The sequence below is a fragment of the Chelonia mydas genome, chromosome 1 (genome assembly GCF_015237465.2).
Source record: "Chelonia mydas isolate rCheMyd1 chromosome 1, rCheMyd1.pri.v2, whole genome shotgun sequence".
NCBI lineage: Eukaryota > Metazoa > Chordata > Testudines > Cheloniidae > Chelonia > Chelonia mydas.
The window spans coordinates 162394856-162418655 of NC_057849.1; the positions used below are offsets into that span (position 1 = coordinate 162394856).

General features: G+C 38.2%; 1 protein-coding gene across 1 annotated transcript in view; it reads left to right on the forward strand.

Moving 5' to 3' along the window:
• The window catches only part of PAXBP1 (PAX3 and PAX7 binding protein 1), a 35048-nt gene extending 13667 nt beyond the window's left edge, over nucleotides 1-21381 (forward strand). Inside the window, exons 8-18 of the mRNA XM_037905122.2 lie at nucleotides 4392-4515; nucleotides 7366-7465; nucleotides 8016-8131; nucleotides 10142-10341; nucleotides 11774-11918; nucleotides 12070-12191; nucleotides 13020-13096; nucleotides 13423-13489; nucleotides 17383-17529; nucleotides 18029-18183; nucleotides 19875-21381. Coding sequence (XP_037761050.2) covers nucleotides 4392-4515; nucleotides 7366-7465; nucleotides 8016-8131; nucleotides 10142-10341; nucleotides 11774-11918; nucleotides 12070-12191; nucleotides 13020-13096; nucleotides 13423-13489; nucleotides 17383-17529; nucleotides 18029-18183; nucleotides 19875-19992 — 1371 coding nt within the window. The 3' untranslated portion in view covers nucleotides 19993-21381. The remainder of the gene's footprint in view (nucleotides 1-4391; nucleotides 4516-7365; nucleotides 7466-8015; nucleotides 8132-10141; nucleotides 10342-11773; nucleotides 11919-12069; nucleotides 12192-13019; nucleotides 13097-13422; nucleotides 13490-17382; nucleotides 17530-18028; nucleotides 18184-19874) is intronic.
• Nucleotides 21382-23800: the final 2419 nt, after the last annotated feature.

Sequence of the window (23800 nt, forward strand, 5' to 3'; positions counted from 1 at the left end):
TTTATTCCAGTGCTTAACCACCCTGACAGGAAGTTTTTTTTTCCCTAAGTCCAACCTAAATTGCCATTGCTGCAATTTGAGCCCATTGCTTCTTGTCCTATCCTCAGAGATTAAGGAGAACAATTTTTCTCCCTTCTCCTAGTAACAACCTTTTATGTACTTGAAAACTGTTATCATGATCCCTCTGTCTTCTCCTCTCCAGACTAAACAAACCCAATTTTTTTCAATCTTCTCTAATAGATCTTAGATAATTTTAGTTGCTCTTTTCTGGCCCCTCTCCAGTTTTTCTACATCTTTCCTGAAATGCGGCACCCAGAACTGCGGCATCCAGAACACTGCACACAATTCTCCAGTTGAGGCCTTATCAGTGCAGAATAGAGCGAAGAAGTATTTCTCATGTCTTGCTTACAGCACTCCTGCTAATACACCCTGGAATGATAGATAGATATTATTTTATTTTTGTAACAGCATTGCACTGTTGACTCATATTTGGATTGTGATCCACTATGACCCCTAGATCCCTTTCTGCTGTACTCCTTCCTAGGCAGTCCTTTCCCATTTTGTATGTGTGCAACTGATTGTTCCTTCCTAAGTGGAGTACTTTGTATTTGTCCTTATTGAGTTTCATCCTATTTACTTGAGACCATTTCTCCAGTTTGTCCAGATCATTTTGAATTTTAATCCTATCCTCCAAAGCACTTGCAACCCCTCCCAGCTTGGTATTGTTCTCAGACTTTAAGTGTACTCTCTATGCCATTATCTAAATCATTGATAATGATATTGAACAGAACTGGACCCAGAACTGATCCCTGCAGGACCCACTTGTTATGCCCTTCCCGCTTGACTGTGAACCACTGAAAGCTACTCTCTGGGAACAGTTTTCCAACCAATTATGAACCCACCTTATAGTAGCTCCATCTTGGTTGTATTTCCCTAGTTTGTTTATGATAAGATCATGCAAGACTGTATCAAAAGCATTACTAAATTCAAAATATACCACATCTACTGCTTCCTCCCTATCCATCAGGCTTGTTACCCTGTCAAAGATAGCTATTAGGTTGGTTTGACATGATTTGTTCTTGACAAATCCATGCTGACTGTTACTTATCACCTTATTATCTTCTAGGTGTTGGCAGATTGATTGCTTAATTATTTGCTCCATTATCTTTCTGGGTACTGAAGTTAAACTGCCTGGTCTATAATTCCCAGGTTGTCCTTATTTCCTTTTTATAGATTGGCACTATATTTGCCCTTTTCCAGTCCTCTGGAATGTCTCCTGTCTTCCATAATTTTCAAAGATAATTGTTAATGGTTCAGATATCTCCTCAGTCAGCTCTTTGAGCATTCTAGGATGTATATCATCAAGCCCTGTTGTCCTGAGGACATCTAACTTGTCTAAGTAATTTTTAACTTGTTCTTTCCCTATTTTAGCCTCTCCTACTTCCATTTTCCCTAACATTCACTGTTAGACGTCCAATTGCTACTAACCTTTTCGATGAAAACTGAAACAAAGTCATTTAGCACTTCTGCCATTTCCACATTTTCTGTTGTTCTCTCTCCCCTCCCACCCCCCCAGTTGAGTAACAGGCCTACCCTGTCCTTGGTCATTCTCTTGCTTCTAATGTATTTAGACTGTTTTCTTGTTACCTTTTATGTCTCTAGCTAGTTTAATCTCATTTTTGTGCCTTGGCCTTTCTAATTTGGTCCCTACATACTTGTGGTGTTTCTTTATATTAATCCTTTGTAATTTGATCTAGTTTCTACTTTTTGTAGGACTTTTTTTTGTGTGGGGGAATTTCAGATCATTGACTTAACCAGGAGATCTTCAATGTTAAGGGCCAAATCCTGCATTGTCTTCCATGGATAATTACATTGATTTCGCTGAATCTACTTGCATAACTAATGCTCACACAACTAAAAGTTTGCAGAATCATGCCTTAATACTATTTTGGTTTAAAGCACAGGGAGAGTTTTAGGCAGAATGTAACAATTCCTTGTCCTAGCTAACCGTCAATTCAAGTTAACACCTCTTGTGTTACATGCAGTGCTATAAAATCTGGAATGATCACAGATGATCAGAATCCTGACACTGCATCTCATCCAAGTGAAGGCAACTCCCACAGCAGAGTGCCCCACAACGCCATGCTGTCATTGGGATTTAACTGACTAAGTTGGGTTGAAGAGTGCCACCTGCTGATTTGGTGCAATCACTTCTTGCAGGAGCTAGGTGGTCTTTTATTCTAAGACTGTTGCCTTCATGCTGCTTAGTTTGTGAGACTTTAGAGGATCACAAAACAAGGTATGGCTTTCAGCCGTCCTACTACCACAATTAACACAACACTGTTTTTGGCTCTCTTAGAAGGTAAAGATATTGGCCATCATACCTTGCTTTTATTGTATAGATATAGAAAAGATGTGGGAGGGTGAGACTATTCGTGGACGTCCAACTGTATAGTTAGTTAAATTGTATTGTAATCTTAATAATCCCAGTATTGATATATCACCAAACCACACTTTGGAAATGTAGGTTAAAAACTGATGCAAATGGAGTGAGATACTGTGCAGAAATCTCTGCACATTGATTTTTTTCCTGTTTTATTTTTTTGAGAAAAGCGTGTAACAATTAACCAAATGTTAATGGATTAAAGGATTAAATACATATGATTTTTAAAACTATAACAATGTAATAGGTAGTGAGAGCCATCAAGGTTGATCACCAGCTGCAATATTGTGGATGTAAAGAGTACTAACTCCTAAATTTAGTTGGTCTCCAGAAGGAATCTATTTTGAATGTATTCAAACACTCATGCACAAGTTTAGCTTTTCTTTTGATGTTCAGACACTGATTGGAGGAAACCTATGGGGACATTTTAAAACATTCTTTCAACTCTTTAGTTAAAATTTGTAGAATAAACTGCTCACAGGAAGAAGCTATTCTCTTTATGAACAGAAACAACAATAATGCTAGGATATGTACTTTACCCTTCAGTTAACACTACTGTTTGGTTGCATCCATTTTTGAAAAGGAGTCTTGTAAATCTGAGTTCAGAATTTATTTAATTCTAGAAAATCTTTAAACTTTTTTGTATCCATTTGCAATTAGTTCAAGAAGCTGTTCTGACCTGTTGGTGCTGATGTTCTCAGGCCAAGAATGCTAACATGAAGAGCTGGCACTTTTTTCCCTTGCTATCAAAGAAAACCTGACTTGTAGTTCCTTTGGGTACCTGCAGTGGCCATTTCAGCTACAGTACCTTTAGTGTTAAGCTTTGTTGGAGGAGTTTTCCAAATACTGACTCCAGTCCTAGGTTAGTTCAGAAAACATTTTTCTGAAGCCTTTCTTTATTTAAAAAAACAACAAAACCTTGGATTTTAGGTAGCAGTAAAATGTTAAAGAGCTGAAAGATTTTGGACTAGACATATCTCAGAGGTAAGGAGGCCATATCATAAGTGTTTTAATGCCAGATATGAATAAATTACAGGAGGTGTCTTGCCAAATAAACTGAGAATTACTGTCTATTGTATTTGAATAGAAATATGGCCAGTTTTAATTCCTTGGTGCCAGGAACTGGGATCACCCAACATAAGCTATGATGCTGCTGTCCAACACAGTAAATTCTAGTTGCTGTAACATACCTTTACTTCTAAAGTAATTGTACAACTGAAATACATCAGTCATATTAAAAAGTGAGTAGCAGATCATCACTGACTTAAACTCCAGTCCTGCAAAGATTTACCCAAGTGCATAGTTTTCCTCACATGTCTCATACCACTGAAGTGAAAATTATGCTCTTGAGTAAATTTTTTCGGGTTTGGAGCATCAGTTGGCATACACAGTAGCATGTGAATGATGTTTCAGTGATAAAATTCAGTAATAGTAAGTGCGCTATCAATCATTGGCATTGATTTAGTAAGTTCAGTATATGTTTTGTTTCTGTACTGCTTATTGTCAATAGCATACTTTCTCAGTAAATTAATTTTGAATCAGCATCTAGTATCTACTGTTGTAAAAGTGAGTTCTGTTAATTGTAAACAGTAGCACAAAACATTGCTTACAAGTACATACAGTGAAGACAATCCCATGGAATACATTTGTGGCATTTATACTCTAGTTCTGCATCTCTTTAAATCAGCCATTAACTTACTGTTCAGGCTTTTCACACTGCTGCTCATCAATGAAACTACTTGTACAACTTTTGTACTATAACTGAAGGCCATTATCATAAACTCTGTCAAATGCATGTATTGGCTCCAAAGATATCAGCTGGTAAAAGAAAACAACTGATGTATCTAAAAACCGCAACAGCCTACATTGCACCTTGGAATAGTATGGTACCCCAGACAATTAGGCACCTGAAGAGTTTGATATTACGTAGTGTGTTATATTTTTACAGGTGCCCCTGATTAATGAACTCGAGTCAGCAATGCATCAGCTGTACAAACAGCGAGCTTCCCGCCTTGTCCAAAGACGACAAGATGATATTAAAGATGAATCTTCGGAGTTTTCAAGCCATTCAAGTCAGTCCATCTTGAAGGTTTTTATTATTCATTAAACAACCTTGTTTACTTAGTATGGTTTAATTTAAAAATAAATACTGCAGAGCATGATTGACTTAAAACTTATCTTTTGTGATGACTAGAAGCAAATTCAGGTTTAAAGTATTCTGATCTGTTTTGTTTAAATACTGAGTCATTCTTACTCTCGAGACTTCATCTCTCCTATCTGCTAGTCTTAACTATATATATGTGTGTTTTCTCTCTTTCCTAGCATTCAGGATATTTGAGAGTAGTGATGTTTGGCATGAAACTATTTCCCTATGTCAGGCTCTCTTTTGACCTACTTACGTTAATGTAGATACAAAATTCATGATACATCTACTGTTGATTTCCAAACAGGACTTTTTAAATGTTGATACTCTGAAGACTTAAAGTACAGTTTATTCTGTTAGCAATAAGTGTTACATTTCAACAGTGTAAGTTTCAGACTCTTAGAAAAGAAAAAGCATTTCAAAGCTAGGGAGGCTTTCTTCTCTTAGCCAGATTTAAGTTGTAATATTCAGATACTAACTCTATAATATTATAAATACTTTATACACAATAGAAAGCCTCCTTTTGAGACCACTGCTCCAGAAGTGGAAATCAATTTAAAAAAAATTGGTCAGTATCTCCGTTCTGGTGATCAGTGTTAAATGTGTAAAATAAGTTCTGCAAAAAAACCAGATATTCATATTATCTATATTTTATTCTACACACTAATGATATCATGTAAAATTTCACTCAGGTGCTTTTGAAAACTTTCCTGAAATTGGTAGATCTGGTTTCCTGCTTTTAAGGAGATTTCCATTTAAAAAGTTTTCATTGCCCTCAGTTTTTTTTTTTGAATATGTAGAAAACATGTCCTGTGGGCAATCAAAAGTCACCTTCGTCCCCGCTTTCTGGTATCCACATCTATACCCATTACCCATTTGTCTATTTAAGAACTATCGAAAATGGATTTTGTACCTAGTTACAAAACTACATTCTCCTGCCCACTGCAAGTCCCTTTTGAAATAATATTCAGCATGTGAGCACAGCCTAATTAATTCTAAAGTTAAAATCACTCGCCCTCTTTTGAGAGCTTAGTTGAGCATAGACCTTGTGCTGGCTCTCCCATTTACCCTGGGTGCATTGCTTTGAGGCTTAGGATATGCCAAGTATACTCTGAGCAAATTACTTAGGGAGCCTATAGTGGGGCATGTTGGATTAGAATGTTGTTTTGGGGATGGGAAGAGTCCAGATACTATCATAAAGGGAACGCTTTATCTGAAGCATGGGAGCCCTGAGGATATATTCTGGTAAATAGATATATTCCTGAAATGTTTCAGTCCTGTCGTCCTCTCCGCTGGGACTGGTAATGTGGTCAGTCAGTTTCTCGGTCAGAGGTGCACAAACACATTAACTTGACAATCAGCTCACTTTACTACTTAAACCAAAAAATTATTACCTTTGGAAAGGACTTAAACACATTCCCCAAATGGTTACTTTACTCTCTCTTGTTACAGTCTGTAACATAACCTTGACAGATGTAACATATTGAACAAGTTACAACTTCTCCTATGCTCTAAAGCAGCTGTTCTCAAACTATGGGTCGGGACCCCAGAGAGGTTTGCAACCCTGTTTTACAGGGGTCGCCAGGGCTGGCTTGGACTTTCTGGGGCCCAGGGCCAAAGCCCGAGTCTCAACACTGGGGCTGAAGCCTGAGGACTCCAGCCCTGGGTGGCAGGGCTTAGGTTACAGGCCCCCTGCCTGGGGCTGAAGCCCTTGGGCTTCAGCTTTGGCCCTCCCACCTGAGGCAGTGGAGTTTGGGTTTTGGTTATTGGCCGTTCCCCTGGGGAGGCAGCAGGGCTCAGGCTTCGGTCCCTCGTCCTGGGGTCATGAAGTAATTTTTGTTGTCAGAAGGGGGTTGCGGTGCAATGAAGTTTGAGAACCCCTGCTCTAAAGCTTTCCTTTTCTGAAAGGATTTACCGTTTCTTAAATAGGAACACTAAGACAAATCATCATTAACATTCTTAAATGATGAATGATTTGATAACCTGGTTTGGTAAGAATGCATAACTTTATTTTTGTGTAGTTTGAGGCTATTGTTGAAATCTTGTGATGTTTATTCTAGTGGGTGGATCTGGTATCAAGTAATACTTGTGAGAATTTTATCGCAAAGGTTAGACAAACTGGAGACTTGTGTTAATTTCAGTCAATGGCTTATCACCGGCTTCACTGATTAAGAGCAGAATTTAATGTAGCTAATCAGAATGATCTATCATGGAATTGCTGTTTTTAAAAAAAAAAATGGAAAAAATGTAGGCTTTATTTCCTAGGAGTTTCAGATATATATCAAAACCTACACGTAACTTAGTGAACTTGATTTTGTTCCAGGGAGCAAGACTAGATGAATAGGAGTCAGATACTGAATCTTTGTTACAGGGCTGCCTTTCTCTTCCCTCCCCCTCTTCTCTGTTCACTCACTGTGTTTTTAAAATGTTGCATGCTGAATGCTATATTTATAGCAGCAGTACAGTTTTTTTCCATTTTTGTTGGTACCAAGCAGTTTAAACATTTGCTGCTTTAGGCCATGGAGTGTTGATAACTTGTGAGTACCAGTATTAGAGGGGAAGACTGAAGTGTGATGAAGCCAAATTCGTATTTGAATAAATTTGGAGTATCTTCAATTTGAGATTCCAACTTCCATCACTACTTCTCTCAACCTCTAGTAGCTACAGATTCAAACATTTGGGTTTGTCTGTTTTTAGCTGCTTCAAAATACTGGACAACACATTATTCCCTGTTACTGTAGATGGAAGTGTTTTAATTTCAACCAATGTAATCTTGCAGGTAAAGCACTGATGGCACCGAATCTTGATTCTTTTGGACGAGACAGAGCACTCTATCAAGAGCATGTAAAACGGCGGACTGCGGAAAGGGAAGCTAGAAGGTACAGTACTAAGATTTCCTGAATGTATTGGGGTAGCACCCAAAGGCTCCATGCAGTATCATTACATCACGCAGGGATTTCCATAACATGTAGGAAAGCGCTGTCCCCACCCTGGGCAACTTAGAGACTATTTGCTTTGTGCAGTAATGGAGAGAACATTTCAGTTAAATGACAAAAGTACATATCTGGTTAGTTACAGTTCTCCTTCCAACAAAACTTGCTCCTTTCGTCCTAATCCCTCTGTCCAGGTGCCTCAGGCCTCAGCCCACGTGCTTGCCAAGGATATCCTCAAAGAAATATTTAGGCTTAGTATGTGGAAGCAGCCAATCAGATGGTGCTTGCTAAAGTTACTGAAAATGCCTATAAGCCACTCCAGTCTTGCTGCAGTCCTTACTGCTTTCTCCTAGCTCCCATGGTGAGGGATGGAGAGACTATCTTTACTTTGGCTCTCCTGGGGTCAGGGGTAGGACCAGCATGGCTAAAACTGTTGTTCATTTGTACAAAGATCTTAATGATTGGTTTATACTGTAATTGTATTGCTGCCTTATAGAGCCCGTCGTAGGCAAGCAAGAGAACAAACTGGGAAGATGGCAGATCACTTTGAAGGCCTTTCTAGTGATGATGAAGAAACTTCAACAGATATTACTAATTTCAACATGGAACGAGGTTAGAAAAGTCACTCACTTATTAACTGAACATGGAAATCCTAAAAAAAAAAAAAATGTATATTACACAATATGGATTTTTTTCTAGACTCAGAATGACAAGATAACAGAATCACAACAGTGACTTGAAGTTGTTTTTTTAAAAAGCATTTAATAAGAATATGGAACTTGATGGGGACAATATCAACTCTTAAAACCAAGTTTAACAGACCTGTTCTAAAATCATGTACAAATTCAATTTATTCTATGGAGATAGTCTAGCTAAAATAGAGGAATTGCTCTTCCTCCCTTCTTGCAGAACAAACTTGCATAGTAAAGTGTAACAACATGCCTCCTTCCCCACGCCACCATACAGTTTTGCACAGATTCAGTGCTTTATTTTCTTTGCAAGTCTGAGTGGTTTCTGTTGCATTATGAAACACATGCTCCCTCTAATGACAGAGTTAAACATTTAAGTTTGTGTGGATTTTGGCAATTCTTTGTTCAGTGGGACACACTTGAACTCTATCTTCTAAAAAAAAAAAATATATATTTTGGGGTGATTTTTGGCAAGATATTCTATTATCCCCAAGAATTCTGAAGTCGCAGACTTTGGTAGGTGAAAGACAATGTCTTTTCTGAAGTTCTGCATAAGTGTCTATAAGCTTATTGACAATTTGTATGGAGCTATGTTGCACTAACAATTTGAAATTTAATATTTTTTTCCTTGCATACGTGTAACTAAATGGGCTGTGTAGTGACTTAGCCCTGTAAGCCTATAACCCTAAAATTTCCATTGTTTTAATTGGCTGTGGTTTCACGAAAACTGCTATCCGTGCATAAGAATAATCTGTTTGAGTTTTGTGAAGCGTCTGTTTAGGTTTTTTTGCAGGTACAGTAAAACTTTTGTTAAAAACAATATTAACCTCAACTATCTAGTTTAAAAACTTAGAACCTGAACTGCTGTTTTAACGTGGCTTCTTGTGCATATATGAGATTTAGAAACAGATACTATGCCTGCTCAGTATCTATTAAAGACTTTTAGTATATTCATATCATACACACCATTGATTCATTTTGGATTGCAAGATGCACAGATGGCATACATATAACTGGGATATAATGGCAGTTAAAGATTGCTGGGACAATTTAATATGTTCTTAGTTTAGGTATCACTGTTGTGGGAGACCAGTATAAAAGATACAGTTATATGATGCTCCACTTTGTAACGCCTCCCATTTGTTTCTCTTTTGGAACTGAAAAGCTATAGGAAGGGCCCTTTGAAGTTTGTCTCTTTATATTCTTGATGCTCTAACTCTAAACATTGTTTACAACAAAGAGAACTAGAGCTGCAGGAAGAAGGAATGACTAAAATGAAGAGAACGTAATTGTGTAAGAAAAGGGGTGAGAGGGAGTAAAAGGATAAAGCAGGAACTTAAACAGCTGCTAGGCTAGTAAACTATTAGTACAGTAAAAAGTTCCTGGTAATTGTAATGTTCACTAAATGTGATTGATTGATTGATTGATTGATTTTTATATATATATATATATATAAAATAAAATTTTCACATTATCAACAGTTCAATACGCTCTAAGATCCACATGTCCAAATCCACACTTTCTGGAACCCTCATTTGACTGGCTAGTGTTAAGGATGCCCCATCACACTTAGAACGTGGCCCTTAGTTCTTCATTTTCACCCTTATTTATCATTATTGATACAGTCCCACTTCTGGCTACTACTGGAACAAAACTGGTGGTGCTACAAAAGCTTACTAGATCTTAATATAAAACATATTTGCATGATAAAACAGTATACCAAATAGACACTTACAGCACCCAGGCACTGTTTGTGTTGCAGAGTGAGGGAAGAACAGAGGACAAGAAACTAGAAAACTGAATTTTTTTGTTGCTTTTGTCAGTTTCTAAGCTGAATCTCATTTAATTTGCTTGGGTAAACCACCTTATGGGAGCTCTTGTAGACAATAGAACATCAGCTTGTTACCTAGTTCTCTAAACTTTTTCCCCCTAGATCGCATTTTGAAGGAATCCAGCAAAGTTTTTGAAGATGTACTAGAAAGTTTCTACTCAATTGACTGCATTAAATCACAGTTTGAAGCCTGGCGTTCCAAGTATTTCTCCTCTTATAAAGATGCTTATATTGGCCTCTGTTTACCAAAGCTGTTTAATCCTTTAATAAGACTTCAGCTCCTTACCTGGGCTCCTTTGGAGGTAAGATACTGTTACTCAAATTAAGTGAACTGTTGTGCAGTAGAGCATCATTTTTTCAAAACAAGGTGAACTACCCTTCGGTTCTTTTCGAGTATGCCACTCTCAGGTCTTGGGCCTCAAGCTCTCAAGATTATAAGGGTGTAAGCTCTTTAGGGCAGGGACCTTGTTTTTGTTCTGTATGTACCACATCTAGCACAATGTGGTCCTAGTCCATGGTTAGGGCTCCCAGGAGGTATGGAAATATAATTAATAACCTTTTTTTTTTTTAAATGGAATCATATGATTCTTCCATGCTCAGACTGGGCTTTGGGCTGCTGTCCCCTGTGGTTAGCACAGCAGGTCTGACTTAAGTTCAACACCTGCAGTTCTCTTTTCTTTGGGAGCAATGACAGTGGTATCCAGTAACCACTTCTTAAAGAAGTAAACTTCTTAAAGCAAAGTATTTATTTAGAACAAAAGTACTTAAGGGAAAACAGATCTTAAAACAATTTAAACTTGTTTATTGTTGAGTGTACCTTCAGAATAAAATGAGCTATTTTATTTCCCAGTTAAGCATATAGGTATGTTGAAAACATGCCAAATAGCTTTCCACTTACTATTTTTAATGATTTGGCTATTCATTTCACTTACGTTGGAATATAGAAACAGGGCTGATGCCAGGAAGGGGATAGGTTATAAATAATGTTAATAGAGGTCTCCCAATATCTGTCTATGTGGAGTAGAATTACAAATATAATAGTGTGTGGACACATGAGACATTTTGGTGCTCGCAGGTTTAACCATTTATGTTTCATAGGCTACAAAATGGGCATATAAGAAAACCACATTTATATAAAATAGGCCTTTTTCATCAGGATTCTGTAGTTAGTGTGGTATCACTAGTGTATTCATGCTGGGGTTTTGTACAGAGTGGTAGTCAATGATTTGTATGCCACCAGTGTAAGAAAAGAAAATACTTTACATCGCTCTGAAGTAAGTGAATACTATCCCCATTTTGTTAATAGGGAAATTAAGGCAGAGTGGCTTACCCTCAGTCATGCAGAATCAGTTGCAGAAATGAATAGGCCCTAAGTGATTTGTGCTTAACTAAGGTATTTTGGGCCAGATAAAAATGCAGACAAGTCTGCATTGAATTCCGTGTGGTTAAGCGCCTTTTGAAAATCCCATTAGGCACCTAAACGCCTCTTAAAAATCTGGCCCTTTTTCTAATGGCTAATGTGCCTAATACTTTTAGGATGTCTAGGATACTTGGCTCATAATTCCAAAGCTATTGTTTTCTTTTTAAAAGGAGGGAAAAAAACTTTGGCCTTCAAGTGTATTATGCTGATGTTTTAGGATGGCTAAATAAGTTGTTCAGGCTCTTTAAAACCCTGTTGGCTTCAAACAAGGTTTAAATGTATGGGACTAACATCTGTCCTATTAATTTTAATAGGGCAAGTGTCAAGATTTTGAGAGCATGTTGTGGTTTGAATCGTTGCTATTTTACGGCTGTGAAGAACAGGAGCAAGAGAAGGATGATGCTGATATTTCACTATTACCTACCATTGTGGAAAGAGTTGTTCTCCCTAAACTAACAGGTATGACTTAAATGCTATTTTGTAACTTTTACAAATATTAAACCATAGTAAATACAGAAGAACAACTTTCATGTGATTTAACTGTCTTAATACCTACTTTTTGAGCACCTGCAAAGAAAACTGTGTAGTAATTCTTAATTATTTTTACTAGTACTTGCTGAAAGTATGTGGGACCCTTTTTCTACAACACAGACATCTAGGATGGTAGCAGTTACACAGAAACTAGTAAATGGATACCCTTCAGTGGTAAACGCAGAAAACAAAAACACACAGGTAACATTTTTTTTCCTCAGTCATACTAGTTTGGAAATCTATTTTATAGAATTTCTGCAGCATAATGAGAAACATTACACACATTGGAACAAGAAAGAGAATCTTACAACTAATGGATGTGCCAGTGCCCAGTTCCGTAGTGCTAAAGATCCACTGGAGCAGCTGGGGGAAGTAAACTAGGAAGGATGCTAAGCCATTTGAGTCTGTACAAAATGTACAATAGGATTTGAACAGAGTGATTCAAAATGTACCAAACTTAGTTATGGGGCTATAATTTCACTTTAAGGTTCAGTTGGAAACGCCATTGCTTCTGTTTTCATAGCATATTGTATTGCTAGAACCTCTAGATTGAGTGCCACGTAATTCATTTGCTTGTCTTTTATGACAAAAGAATGTCTTTGACAACTTACTGATATTTTGCAGTGTCGTAGCTGTATACTTACAGTATAGAAGTTAACGGAGTATGAATGCAAACCTTAAAATAGGCGATAACTCCCAGCAGAGTTGATAGATTAAGACTGTGTAAGACCCTGATCCTGCAAATTGTTAAAAATTTGTTTAAAGTTAAGCACAGGAATAGCTAAATTGACTTATGTTCCCTTTAAACTGAAGTCCAGTATTTTTACTGACTTGTTAATTGTAGCTATTCCCAATATTTGACTTCAGTAGGACTACTCGCATACTTGAAGTTAAGCATGTTTATGTACTTTGCTGAATTGGGGCTTAAAGCACTTTGCATTTTTAACTTCTAAAGAGGTCTTTAATTTAGCTGACAACCAAAGCAGGACTGCAAAAATTTTTAGCATTTTCATCTCTTAACTTTTTCAGACACTGTTGAAGGCCCTGTTACTAAGAATGAGAAGAACGCTAGATGACGATGTGTTCATGCCGTTGTACCCCAAAAAGTAAGTTGCTTGTTTAAATGTGCAAAACAGCCATAAACATCTTGATTGGCAATACCAGTTGCCTTTTTGTCTCGCATATGGTAGCTGAGGCTTTTTATAGCTCTGGGCTCATTCTTGGGTTTGGGTTTTAGCGATTTTTTTTCAGGTTTAATAATATACTATAAGAATGTAATGAGGCGAAAATGATGAAAAAAGTTATTTGAAACTTTGGAATTTTACTGTAGTCTGCCTTCCATTCATGAAAATAAGAATAATCCACAACCTTCAGACTGAAGTTTTTATGGTTACCTATTAAACAAGTTTAGAGAAATCCTTTTATTTTCCAGCGTCTTAGAAAACAAGAACTCTGGTCCTTATTTGTTTTTCCAACGCCAGTTTTGGTCCTCAGTGAAGGTAAGCCAACAAAAATATCTGATGAGGCCTCAAGCCAGGTACTGCTACAATAAAATACACTTAAATATTTTAGAGAATTATTTAAAAATGCATATGGTGGAAGGGAGGTTGTGGGAAACTTTTGAAAAAAATTTAGCTCTGTAGACTAATGAAATTACTATATTCAGTACTTTGAGTGGGGTATATAAGTACAGATATAGTGAACATTTGTAATTTTAAGATAAATTTTAATTTTAAGTTAAAGTAGCACTGTAAGGTTTAAAGGAAATTCTCTTCTGACAAAATTTCATCCCCTTTTAAAACCATCTCTTATACAAAGAACAGAGAGCTTGGACAGATCACTTTGTAAATGACAACTATTTTAAAATTATGCATTACATATTTATTTGACATACAAAGCAGATCAGTCTTGATAGTCCAAATGACCAAAAAATAAAATCTGACAAAGTCTAAAAGTGTGCAGGCAAAATATAAACAGGGTAGCTGAAATGAAAGGTCTTGGTTGGGGACAAAGGACAGAACAGCAACTTCGGTTGTTTATTTTTAACTTTTAAAAAAAGTAGGAAACATCATACTCATTGTGCACAAGTGACACATTTATTTATCCCTTCGGCTTTCAGTCACTGCTTGCTCCAGAGTTCTAGAACAATTGTAATTTTGGTCTACTTGAGGCAAGGGGGTAGAAAGAAGATGGAGGAAACACCTTATCTTCACATATGCATAGTCAGAAAGTGGCCCTCTTTTTTTTTTTTTAATCTTTAGCGACTGTTGAAATTAGACACAATGGTCGCTTGCCCTTTCATTTGAAATAAAGTATATGAACTCAACAAATACCAAACTTTACAGACTTCTGCAAACAGTAGTAGATCTAGGATTTTCCAGTGGTGGGTGTAGGGACTGAATTGGGGAGAAATGGGATTGTTTCTCCAACTTCTGGATACATTTGAAAATCTGTTCATATACATAACAATACTTGTAACATTTTGGCAACAAACATTTCAATTTAAAAGTGTACAATTGGCCACCCTTAAACCTTTCTTTCCTTTTTAATTTTTTTCTTGGGTGTGAGTGGGTGTGTGTTCTAGAGGAAAAACTGGGCATGGCTCTCAGTTCTCAAACATTAAAATGAAAGTGATTTGTAGAAGACCAAAATTGGTCATATGTTCATGACCTTGCTTTTTTTTTTTTTAAATAAAGTAAATTCAGCTGCATCTTGAAAGCAGTTTTCATAAATAACCCCCTCACTTCATTATGATATAGTAGGAAAATGTCATTTTACAGATGGGGAAAATGGCACAGAGTAATTTTGACTCAACAAAGCCATAGAAGTCTGCGAGAGTCAGGATTAGTATTGAGTTCCTGGCCTTTCCAGTTCTGTGCTAAACCAGGAGACCAATGGTGTCCAACCTGTGGTCTAGGGCGGTGGTTTTCAAACTCTTTCTGGGGACCCAGTTGAAGAAAATTGTTGATGCTCCTAACCCAACGAAGCTGGGAATGAGGGGTTTGGGGTGTGGGAGGGGCAGAGGGTTGGGGAGTGGGGGTGAGGGCTGCAGGGTGTGACCAGGAATGAGGGGTTCAGGGTGTGGGAGGGGGCCCTGGGCTGAGGCAGGGGGTTGGGGTGCAGGAGGGGGTCAGGGCTCTGGGGTGGGGCCAGGGATGAGGGGTTTGGGGTTCAGGAAAGGGTTCTGGGTTTGTGGGGGGGCTCAGGGCTGGGGCAGGGGATTGGGGCGCGGACTTACCTCCGGCAGCTCCCAGTCAGGGACGCAGCTGGGGTGCAGAGGCAGGCTTCCCGCCTGTCCTAGCATCGCAGACCATGCTGTGCCCCAGAAACAGCCAGCAGCAGGCGTGGCTCTGGTGTGTAGGCATTCTTCCCACCCCCCCCACCCCCCAGCTCCCATTGGCTGGTACCCGGCCATTGGGAGTGCGGAGCTGGTGCTCGGGGCGGGGGCAGTATGCAGAACCTTGTGGGCCCCCTGCCTAGAAGCCGGACCCGCAGCTGGCTGCTTCCGGGGCACAGCGCGGTGTTGGAACAAGGAGGCACTAGCCTGCCTTAGCTGGGCAGCACTGCTGATGGGACTTCTAACATTCTGGTCGGTGGTGCTGACCAAAGCCACTAGGGTCCCTGGGTGCTGAGCAAGGCAACCCAGTGCCTTACATGCCACGACCCAATACTGGATTGCGACCCGAACTTGGAAAAACACTGGTCTAGGGGCTCTGAGGCTGAGCCCTGAGTCCTGACTGACAGCCTTGACAAAGGGTCACACACCTTGCATGATACTTCCATTTGACAGCCGTGTTACTTATTCTGTACAACCTGTGAGAAATCTTAGCAAACTGCGGAAGTGACTTGTAATATTGGTGCCACTGGTTGCCAGGAGTTACTGTGGCACCTGCTGAGCAGGCAGCCAGGCCTCAGTGCTTCCCCTGCTGGACCAAAGTAGGGAAGGAGCATAGTAGTGGCAGCAATGGCAGCACATCGAGGCAACAGAGAGAAGGTGAGGGGCCTACCACTGATCCCAAGCTCTAACAGCTATCTGCACCAGCTTTCCCCAGGTACTCCTGCAGAGCTTTCCACCCAGACAGCCCCAAGTCACCTACCACTGAAACCATCCCATACACACACTCCAGCACCCATTTATCTCCCCACAGCAATAGCTGTCAAGTTTAGTGGAGCTGCATGTCCTCTCCTTTCACTCTTTGGGACAGATTGTGTTGACTGTAAGTTGAAGTGTCTGGTTATGTTAAAATTTGCAAACATGCAAAATAGCTTATTAAATCTACATAAAATGTCTCACACTGAGCAGCACAATTTGACAGCTATGCTGTTAAGAAAACTGGTATTTTTATACCAAGAAAATTGATATAAAATGTTGCTCCCTGTAACCTTTTCAATGAAATGTTTTGCATCATCCTGCTGCTACAGGGAGGAAGTAGGAGCAGGCACATCCTCCCAAACTGCCTTCCACTACTTTCTTTGAAGCCCCAGCTGGAGCTTTTGCATGAATTGGGAGTGCTCTGAACTGCTGCTCTCACGCTGCAGGGTAGGGTGGGGAGAGTAGCCCTGCTTTCTTGCCAGGCTATGGGAGCTCCAGAGAACAGGATCTGGAGATTCACTAGCTCTGCCTGTGCTTAGGGGAGTACCTATCAAAAAACATCTCTTAAACCCCACACAGCCACTGACTGCAGCACAGGAGACTAGAAATCAAGGAGAAGCTGAGAACCAACAGCTCCCTTATTCTTTGCGTCAGCACTAGTCTGCAAGATGCTTTAATTTGTACCAGCTGGCATTGGTTCCCTGTGGTCCATATTCCAGTTGGAGATAAAACACTTAGCCACTCTCCCCTGCACAACATGCCTTCTGCACCAATGGCTGATGGGAGTCAAGTGTAGGCACTACCCATGCTGTCTGTACGATAACGGGATTTTTCCCATGCCAGGGTTGTTTGCAGGTGGTACAAAGGAAGCAAGAACAGGGCAGCGTCTGCCCCAAAGTACTGATTGTGGTTTGGTTTGGTTTTGTTGTTCAGCCCTCAGACTGAAAAGTTCGGACATCACTGCACTAGACAACACTTAATGGACTTTATACAACAAATTTTGGCTGTAAAAACCTTGATTTGTTCTTGTTTCTTTGTATATATTTTCCATAGAATGCTCTGTAATCATCATCTTTGTACAAATCCAATGTTGTCATTCTTCCCAGTGTTATAACATCTCACTGATTCTATTTAGTCATGTAACTGATCTAGAAGTTATCTTCTTTACCTCACTCTGATGAGTACATTTAAACATGTCTTTTTACCTTCTTAAAAATTAATTTTTTTTCTAGTTTATCAATAGTTGCTTATGTTTTGCCTTCAAATATTCAACACTTCCATTGTCTCTGGTGTCTTTAGTTACTAGGAAACTTTCTCCAGTGGTATGGAATCCTTTCAAACAAAACTCTACAGGAGTTATCGATAGATGGCCTGCTAAATAGATATATCCTTATGGCTTTTCAGAATTCTGAGTGTGGAGATGACAGCATTAAAAAAGCTCAAAGTGTAAGTAAAATGGAACAAAATATACTTAGAAAATATTATACATAAAAACATCTTCTAACTCTTGAATTTCCAGTCAAGTAAAACGTATATTTGGAGCCCTAGTGGGAGACTCTTCAGTTTCCTGTGTTTAGCCTAAGATTTCAAGTGTTGCCCATATCTCTTTACGAATAAAACAGTTACTATGTTTTCATAGCAGATAACTTTTTTTTAATAAAAGATACATTATATGAAATTAGAAATTCTGCTTATTGCTATCCTTGATATTGCTGGTGATTTTTTTAAAGATATTGATTAGTATGTGTTGCTAGCATCTTAATTCTCACATTGGTCTTTAATATGTTGTTATAGTACCCTCACAGTGTATGCCTTATTTTTCTTAGGCCTTACCATTGCCAATACTGGCATCTTGATGGCTTTCTAAAACATATTAGACCGTAGGTATTAGTCATTTTTCTTGCCTTTTTGCTGTTAACACATTTTCTTCTTCCCTCATCTCTAGGTAATTGCTTGCTTTCCTAAACAGTGGTTCACTAATCTAAAAGGGGACAAGACTATTTCCCAGCTAGAAAACTTGTGTAGATACCTTGTTCATCTGGCTGATACAATTTACAGAAATAGCATTGGATGCTCTGATGTGGAGAAAAGAAATGCAAGGTAATTTTATTTTGAATCATGTACTGCAATAGTATCTCATGCTGCTGATATATACAACACAAAAGCACATGTGCCAACAGACATACGTACGTACGTGTGTATGTGTGTATATATAAAATTTTTGAGGCGTTCCCCCTTTTTTAAAGTTTAAATAGGATTTTTAATATGGTATCAATGGCTTTTGGGGATGGCTAGTGTATTGTATAAAGGTTACATTTAATCTGCTCCCATTGTGTAGTTCTGCTCTAAACAATTACTTGAAAAGTGGCATTTTGGGATTTTGTTTGGTTTTGCTGGTTTCTTTACAAATTTGCTGATGCAGCTAATTACTTGCCATGCAAATTCCCGCCACTGTCTGCAATAAAGATTTCTGTAATCCAAATTGTGCTCTTGTCTTAAACACACCTGGACAACCCACTGGAGAAATTCCTTACGTTCTGAGATAACATTGTTTAATCCCTGCTCATGAGAATCACCACATCTAAAAGCATAAATGGGATTAGACACTTAAATACTCACATGTGGCTACTAGAGGTGAATTGGAGGAGGTGAGGAGAGAGATTCCAGTAGAAAATGAAAGTCTTTCGATAGTCATCCTAGTTTATAAATTGGTATTTTCTTTCTAAACTAGCTGTTTGTCTGGCACACTCAAACTGGAACTGTGGATTAATACTGAAAGGGTAGATGGATATTGAGCCAAAAAGATTTCTTCCTGATATTGTAGTTCCAATTAATTTAGTCATCTTTGCTCTGTGCTGATAATAGTTCCAATTAATTTAGTCTTCTTTGCTCTGTGCCGATAACTTTTATTAAGTATATGGAAGTATACAATAAATCCCAAACTTTCCTGGTAACAATTGTGCAATTGGCCACTGATCTATATTAACTTCATTTTACAAAATTACATAAATGTCCTTACTTCCCTTTGCAACACAGCTATTCATCTAGGCTCCTCCATCCCATAGTCACTGGGGAAATATTACTCTAGTACATTGTTTTTGCTTTGAAATAGAATCATCAATTACTTGTGCCAAGAGGGAAACAAAACATCATAACCCATGTTTGCATCTGTTTGTCGGACACCACTTCATAGTTCAATTTGATAGTCCCGTTTAGGGTAGATTTTGGATTTCTGTAGTCATGAACATTTCTTTGGATAGTTAAATTTCTTTTGTGGGACTTTTAAAATTTTCCTACCAGACTTGTACCTCCTGGATTGCTAGGATTTTGTTTACTGTGAATCTGTTGTTCCTACCCAATCCAGATCAATCTATTATAAATGTGTAACAGTATTTTTATCTCTTGAGGCATGCACAAAAACTGCTCATTTTTTAGATGTTTTGGTTCAAGCTGTGTGTGTGTGTGTTAGTTAAAGGGAGCTGCGACTGACTTCCTAACACCACGTGACCCAGTAGTTTTTCCTGAGACTATGTCCAAATAAGCCAAACATAGGCATCTTGTCTTTCCTTCCTGTTTCTAGGATTGCTGTCACCAAAAGAGACTTTTTTGTTTTCATATTCAGAAACACACTACTTTCAATGAGCCATATTTAAAAAAAAAAAAGTTATCCACAAGCTGGCTCACTTGCTGTGAGAAAAAAGAATAAGTAGTGAAACATTTCTAAAATATTATTTGACTTGTGCAAGGTTTTGATTTCTAGTTTTATTAACTTATTTTTTCCCTTCATTTAGGGAGCATATAAAACAGACAGTAAAGCTTCTAGCAAGTATTCGAGCGCTGGATCATGCTGTGACAGTTGCAAATGACCATAATGTGAAAGAGTTAAAGGTTTTAATTGAAGGGAAATAACTCTTAGATGACTCCTTTTGAGCTTTAAAACCATTCCTGATGTGTAATTTATGTACATATGTAAAGTTTTCTTAAACTGTAAAATATTGATCCTTGTTTTAATACAAAGTGCATTGTTACATACATCATCCTTAATAAGTATTGATTTCTTTAAAAAAAGAAAAGGAATCCAGGAAGACCATCTTTCCAGCAGTCAGACTTCCCTTAAAATCTCTCAACACATTGTTTACAAAAATATTTTGTACCCCATGATAGCTAGTCATCTACTCAGTTAATCGTCCCATGGTTAACTGGAGTATGTGTAAATATATAATGTGTAATATACAGTATGCTTATATTTATACCACCGTGTTACTTTCACACTGGATATAGTGGTTTTCTGCTGTTGAAATAACTGTTTCAGTTGCTGAAATTCACTTCAATAAACTGACTGCATTATTGGTCAAAAGGGCTGGCAAAATATACGAGAATCATTTGACCTAAATAGTAAAGAAGCTTTCACATAGCACCTAACATTACAAAGTAGCTGTGCTTCACTCAGACTGAAATAGCTTAACTTTACATCTTGTATTCAGAGTTAATATGGATCTTCCTTCAGACTTTTTTAAAAATCATCATTAGCATAGTTTTTGATGCAAACAGTAGTCTGACTTAAACATGTGGTAACTTATGTTTTTTAAGGTAAATGGCAACACTGTGTGATGGTGTGTGCCTCCTTCTCTCCCCCCCCCCACCCCTACTCATCTTGAAGGGGGCAGCATTTCAGTCATGGATCCTGGACTCTCATCCCTTGAACAACTCTGCTAAATCTACTATTTGTGTTCTGTTGCACAATTTATAATATCTTTGATGTAGATGTCAAATATAGTTGCTCACACATGGATATTTCTAGAGGTGTAAAAGCCAAACAAAGGAAACAAAGATTTGTCTTATGAGTCAATATAAATATCACACAGTGAATATTCAAACAACTTTAAATTTAACACTTCCTGTCAAGTAAGACCATTTTAAAAAATGGACTAGCTTACAAAACAAAATGGCCTTTTAGGTATAAGAGCTGTTTTTTGTCAGAACACTAGTGACATCTTAGAGTCCCAGGAGCACTAACTTGCAGTCACTGGCTTGGACAAGCTATTTCCAGGTGTGCCCTATGTTAGTTGGGAATTGTAGCAATAAATTGGCATACTGAGTAACATTATAATCGTATTTTATGCTCATGTCATGTGGTATAAATGAGGATATTAAAAATGTACAATTTGTAACATGCACACATCATTTGGAAACCAAACAATTTGTTTTCTGAACTTGGGCTGATGGAGCACATTCTGAGTATCTGCTTTTAAGAATCCTTCCAATAAACTTGTCTGTCATGGAGCTGTCCCAGTGAAACCTGTGAAGCTTATTTTGTTTGTTCTTTGGGAGTGAGTTAAAGGAAGAAATCTGCATGCTTGTTGACTAATTCTTTAAAAATGGAGGAAAAACTTGAATTGGAAGGAGGATTTTGAAATATACCAAAGCCATATTGTTTTGGGATGGGATCTCTTTATATTATTAGGATCCAAATCCACCTTTTATAGTGGAATTCTGGTTGCAGTCTTCGTTATGGAGAGGCTATACCTCTTAATTACACACACCTGCGGAGCTACAGCAAGAACCCTGGTCCTGAAGTTCCTAAATTCAGAGTTTTATGACTACGGTTATTGCTAGTTAAAAGCAACAGCCATGAATATTCAATGGTACTTTATTTGCTATTGAGTGTAAATAGCTAACATTTTTCATTACTGCAACTGCAGAAAACATACTTGACTCCTTTTTAAAATCTTGTAAAACTGAGTGCTTCGAATTCCATTTTAATCAAAGGGGTTTAAAGACCTTACCAGTGTAAGTATATTATTTTATAGTACATTAGGATAAAACTATTAAGTACTCAGTCAGCTCCAGTTGAGGTAGAGCACTTATCCCCAGGAGCAAGACTTCCTGGATAATTGAATTGTGGGGTTTAACAGGCATTATATGAATGTTATCCAATTTTCTGTGGCCAGAACAATGGCTGCAATTTAATACCTTATCTGGAAAAGGAATTCTTGCAAATTCAAACACCTCCACTGTGGGCTAGAATGTACTGTGGTGGGGGCAACGTGGGGAAATGTAGACAATTATTTGATATGGCCTCCATGAATATAATAAAACCCACAAACAAACCCAAATAGCTGTATGAGCTATGGCTGATGCACTACTATATTATCTTGTGAAGGAGGCAGCGAGAAGCAGAGTGGAACCCCACCAGTGTGTCTGGCTGGTACTTCTAATGGAAGACAAGATCTGTAGGAACAGCTGATTCTATTATGCCCTATGAGGCTGTACTCTGTTTTGGCCTTGCTCTGCTGTCCAACTGTGTCCACCTCCACGGTATAAATGTTGCAGAGGGGAATTTTGACTCCTAAGGGAAGCAATATCTCACTATGCTCTTTACACTTAACTTTCCCTGACAGGGCACATGCTTCACAGAGCAACTACACTCCCAAACTCTAACCTTCTGGTTGTCTTTACCCTCCCTGGAGCTAAGTTTCTATTGAGGGAGTGGCCACTTTTCCTCTTCTCTCCACCCACTTACTCCCGACTGTACCAAGTAGCAGTAGGAGGTGTTATGCCCCTTAAAAAATAAAAATGCAGGCTTGCTGCTGACCACATTAATATAGTACACAGATTTAACCAGTGAAATAATCAGGCTGAACATTTGCAAGACAACTTTATTAGAAAGCTGCTGCTACTTACAAAGCTACAAGTTACAGTATCTTACATCAATTTGGGTTGTCAACAGCCCTGTAAATATATTAAAAGAATAACTTGTTTGGGTATGACACACACACACCTGCTTTTTCATTACAGTAGAGTGATTTTTCTTAATAGATTGTCAATTATAAAATGGCACTTTATCCATATGAAGTTAACTATAGCTAACTTACATCTTTAATGAACATCAGTTTGTGCTGGCATGCTAAAACGGCAAAACAAAAGGAGTAAAGGTCATTCTAACCTCCTTTCTTAAGATGCACGTAGGAATGAAATATTTGAAACTTTGCCAAACTTTTAAGTTTAGTTAGTGAAGGATGTAGAAACAAGTACTATGTTCAATTTCTGTTGCTGGAGGATGCAGTGAAACAACTGTATACTTTTATACTTTTTTTTTTCCCCCCATAATGTATGTGGCAATTTTAAGAAAATCATAGAATTTGACAAATGCAAAACACTGAAATCCAGCTATTTATCATTTAAGGGGCTGCTTGATAACAGGATTATCCATCTGCCCCATGTTGGTAGTGATCAAGTTGCTACATTCTGATGGTTTTCACTGCCAGCTGATGGCCTATATGAAATGAATTCTAGGGTCTCAATCCAGTTTCCTGTTATCCATATTACACTTGCCACCTTCGTTGTTGTAGCAGAGAGAGCAAGGACTGAATGCAGATTGAGATGGAACTTTTTCATATCTTCAGGAGGACCTTTTGAGATTAAGATCGCTGTATTTGGAGGATAAGTGCAGAAGCTCTGATAGTGCTGATTTTCTGTTGACAAATAGGGAATTTAAATTTGTACTGCAGTCACCTTTACAGAACTGCAAATAATTTGAGCTTTATAAATACTTGAGCACACAATTCAGCTAGAGAGAACCTTATTTGTTTAAAAGTGTTGCATCTTTAGTGATAAATTAACATTTCATTCATGTAGCATTTATCTCAACGCACTTCATAAACTACGTATCTTTATGCAAGAATCATTTACTCAGCAATTCTATACAGCTATCTCT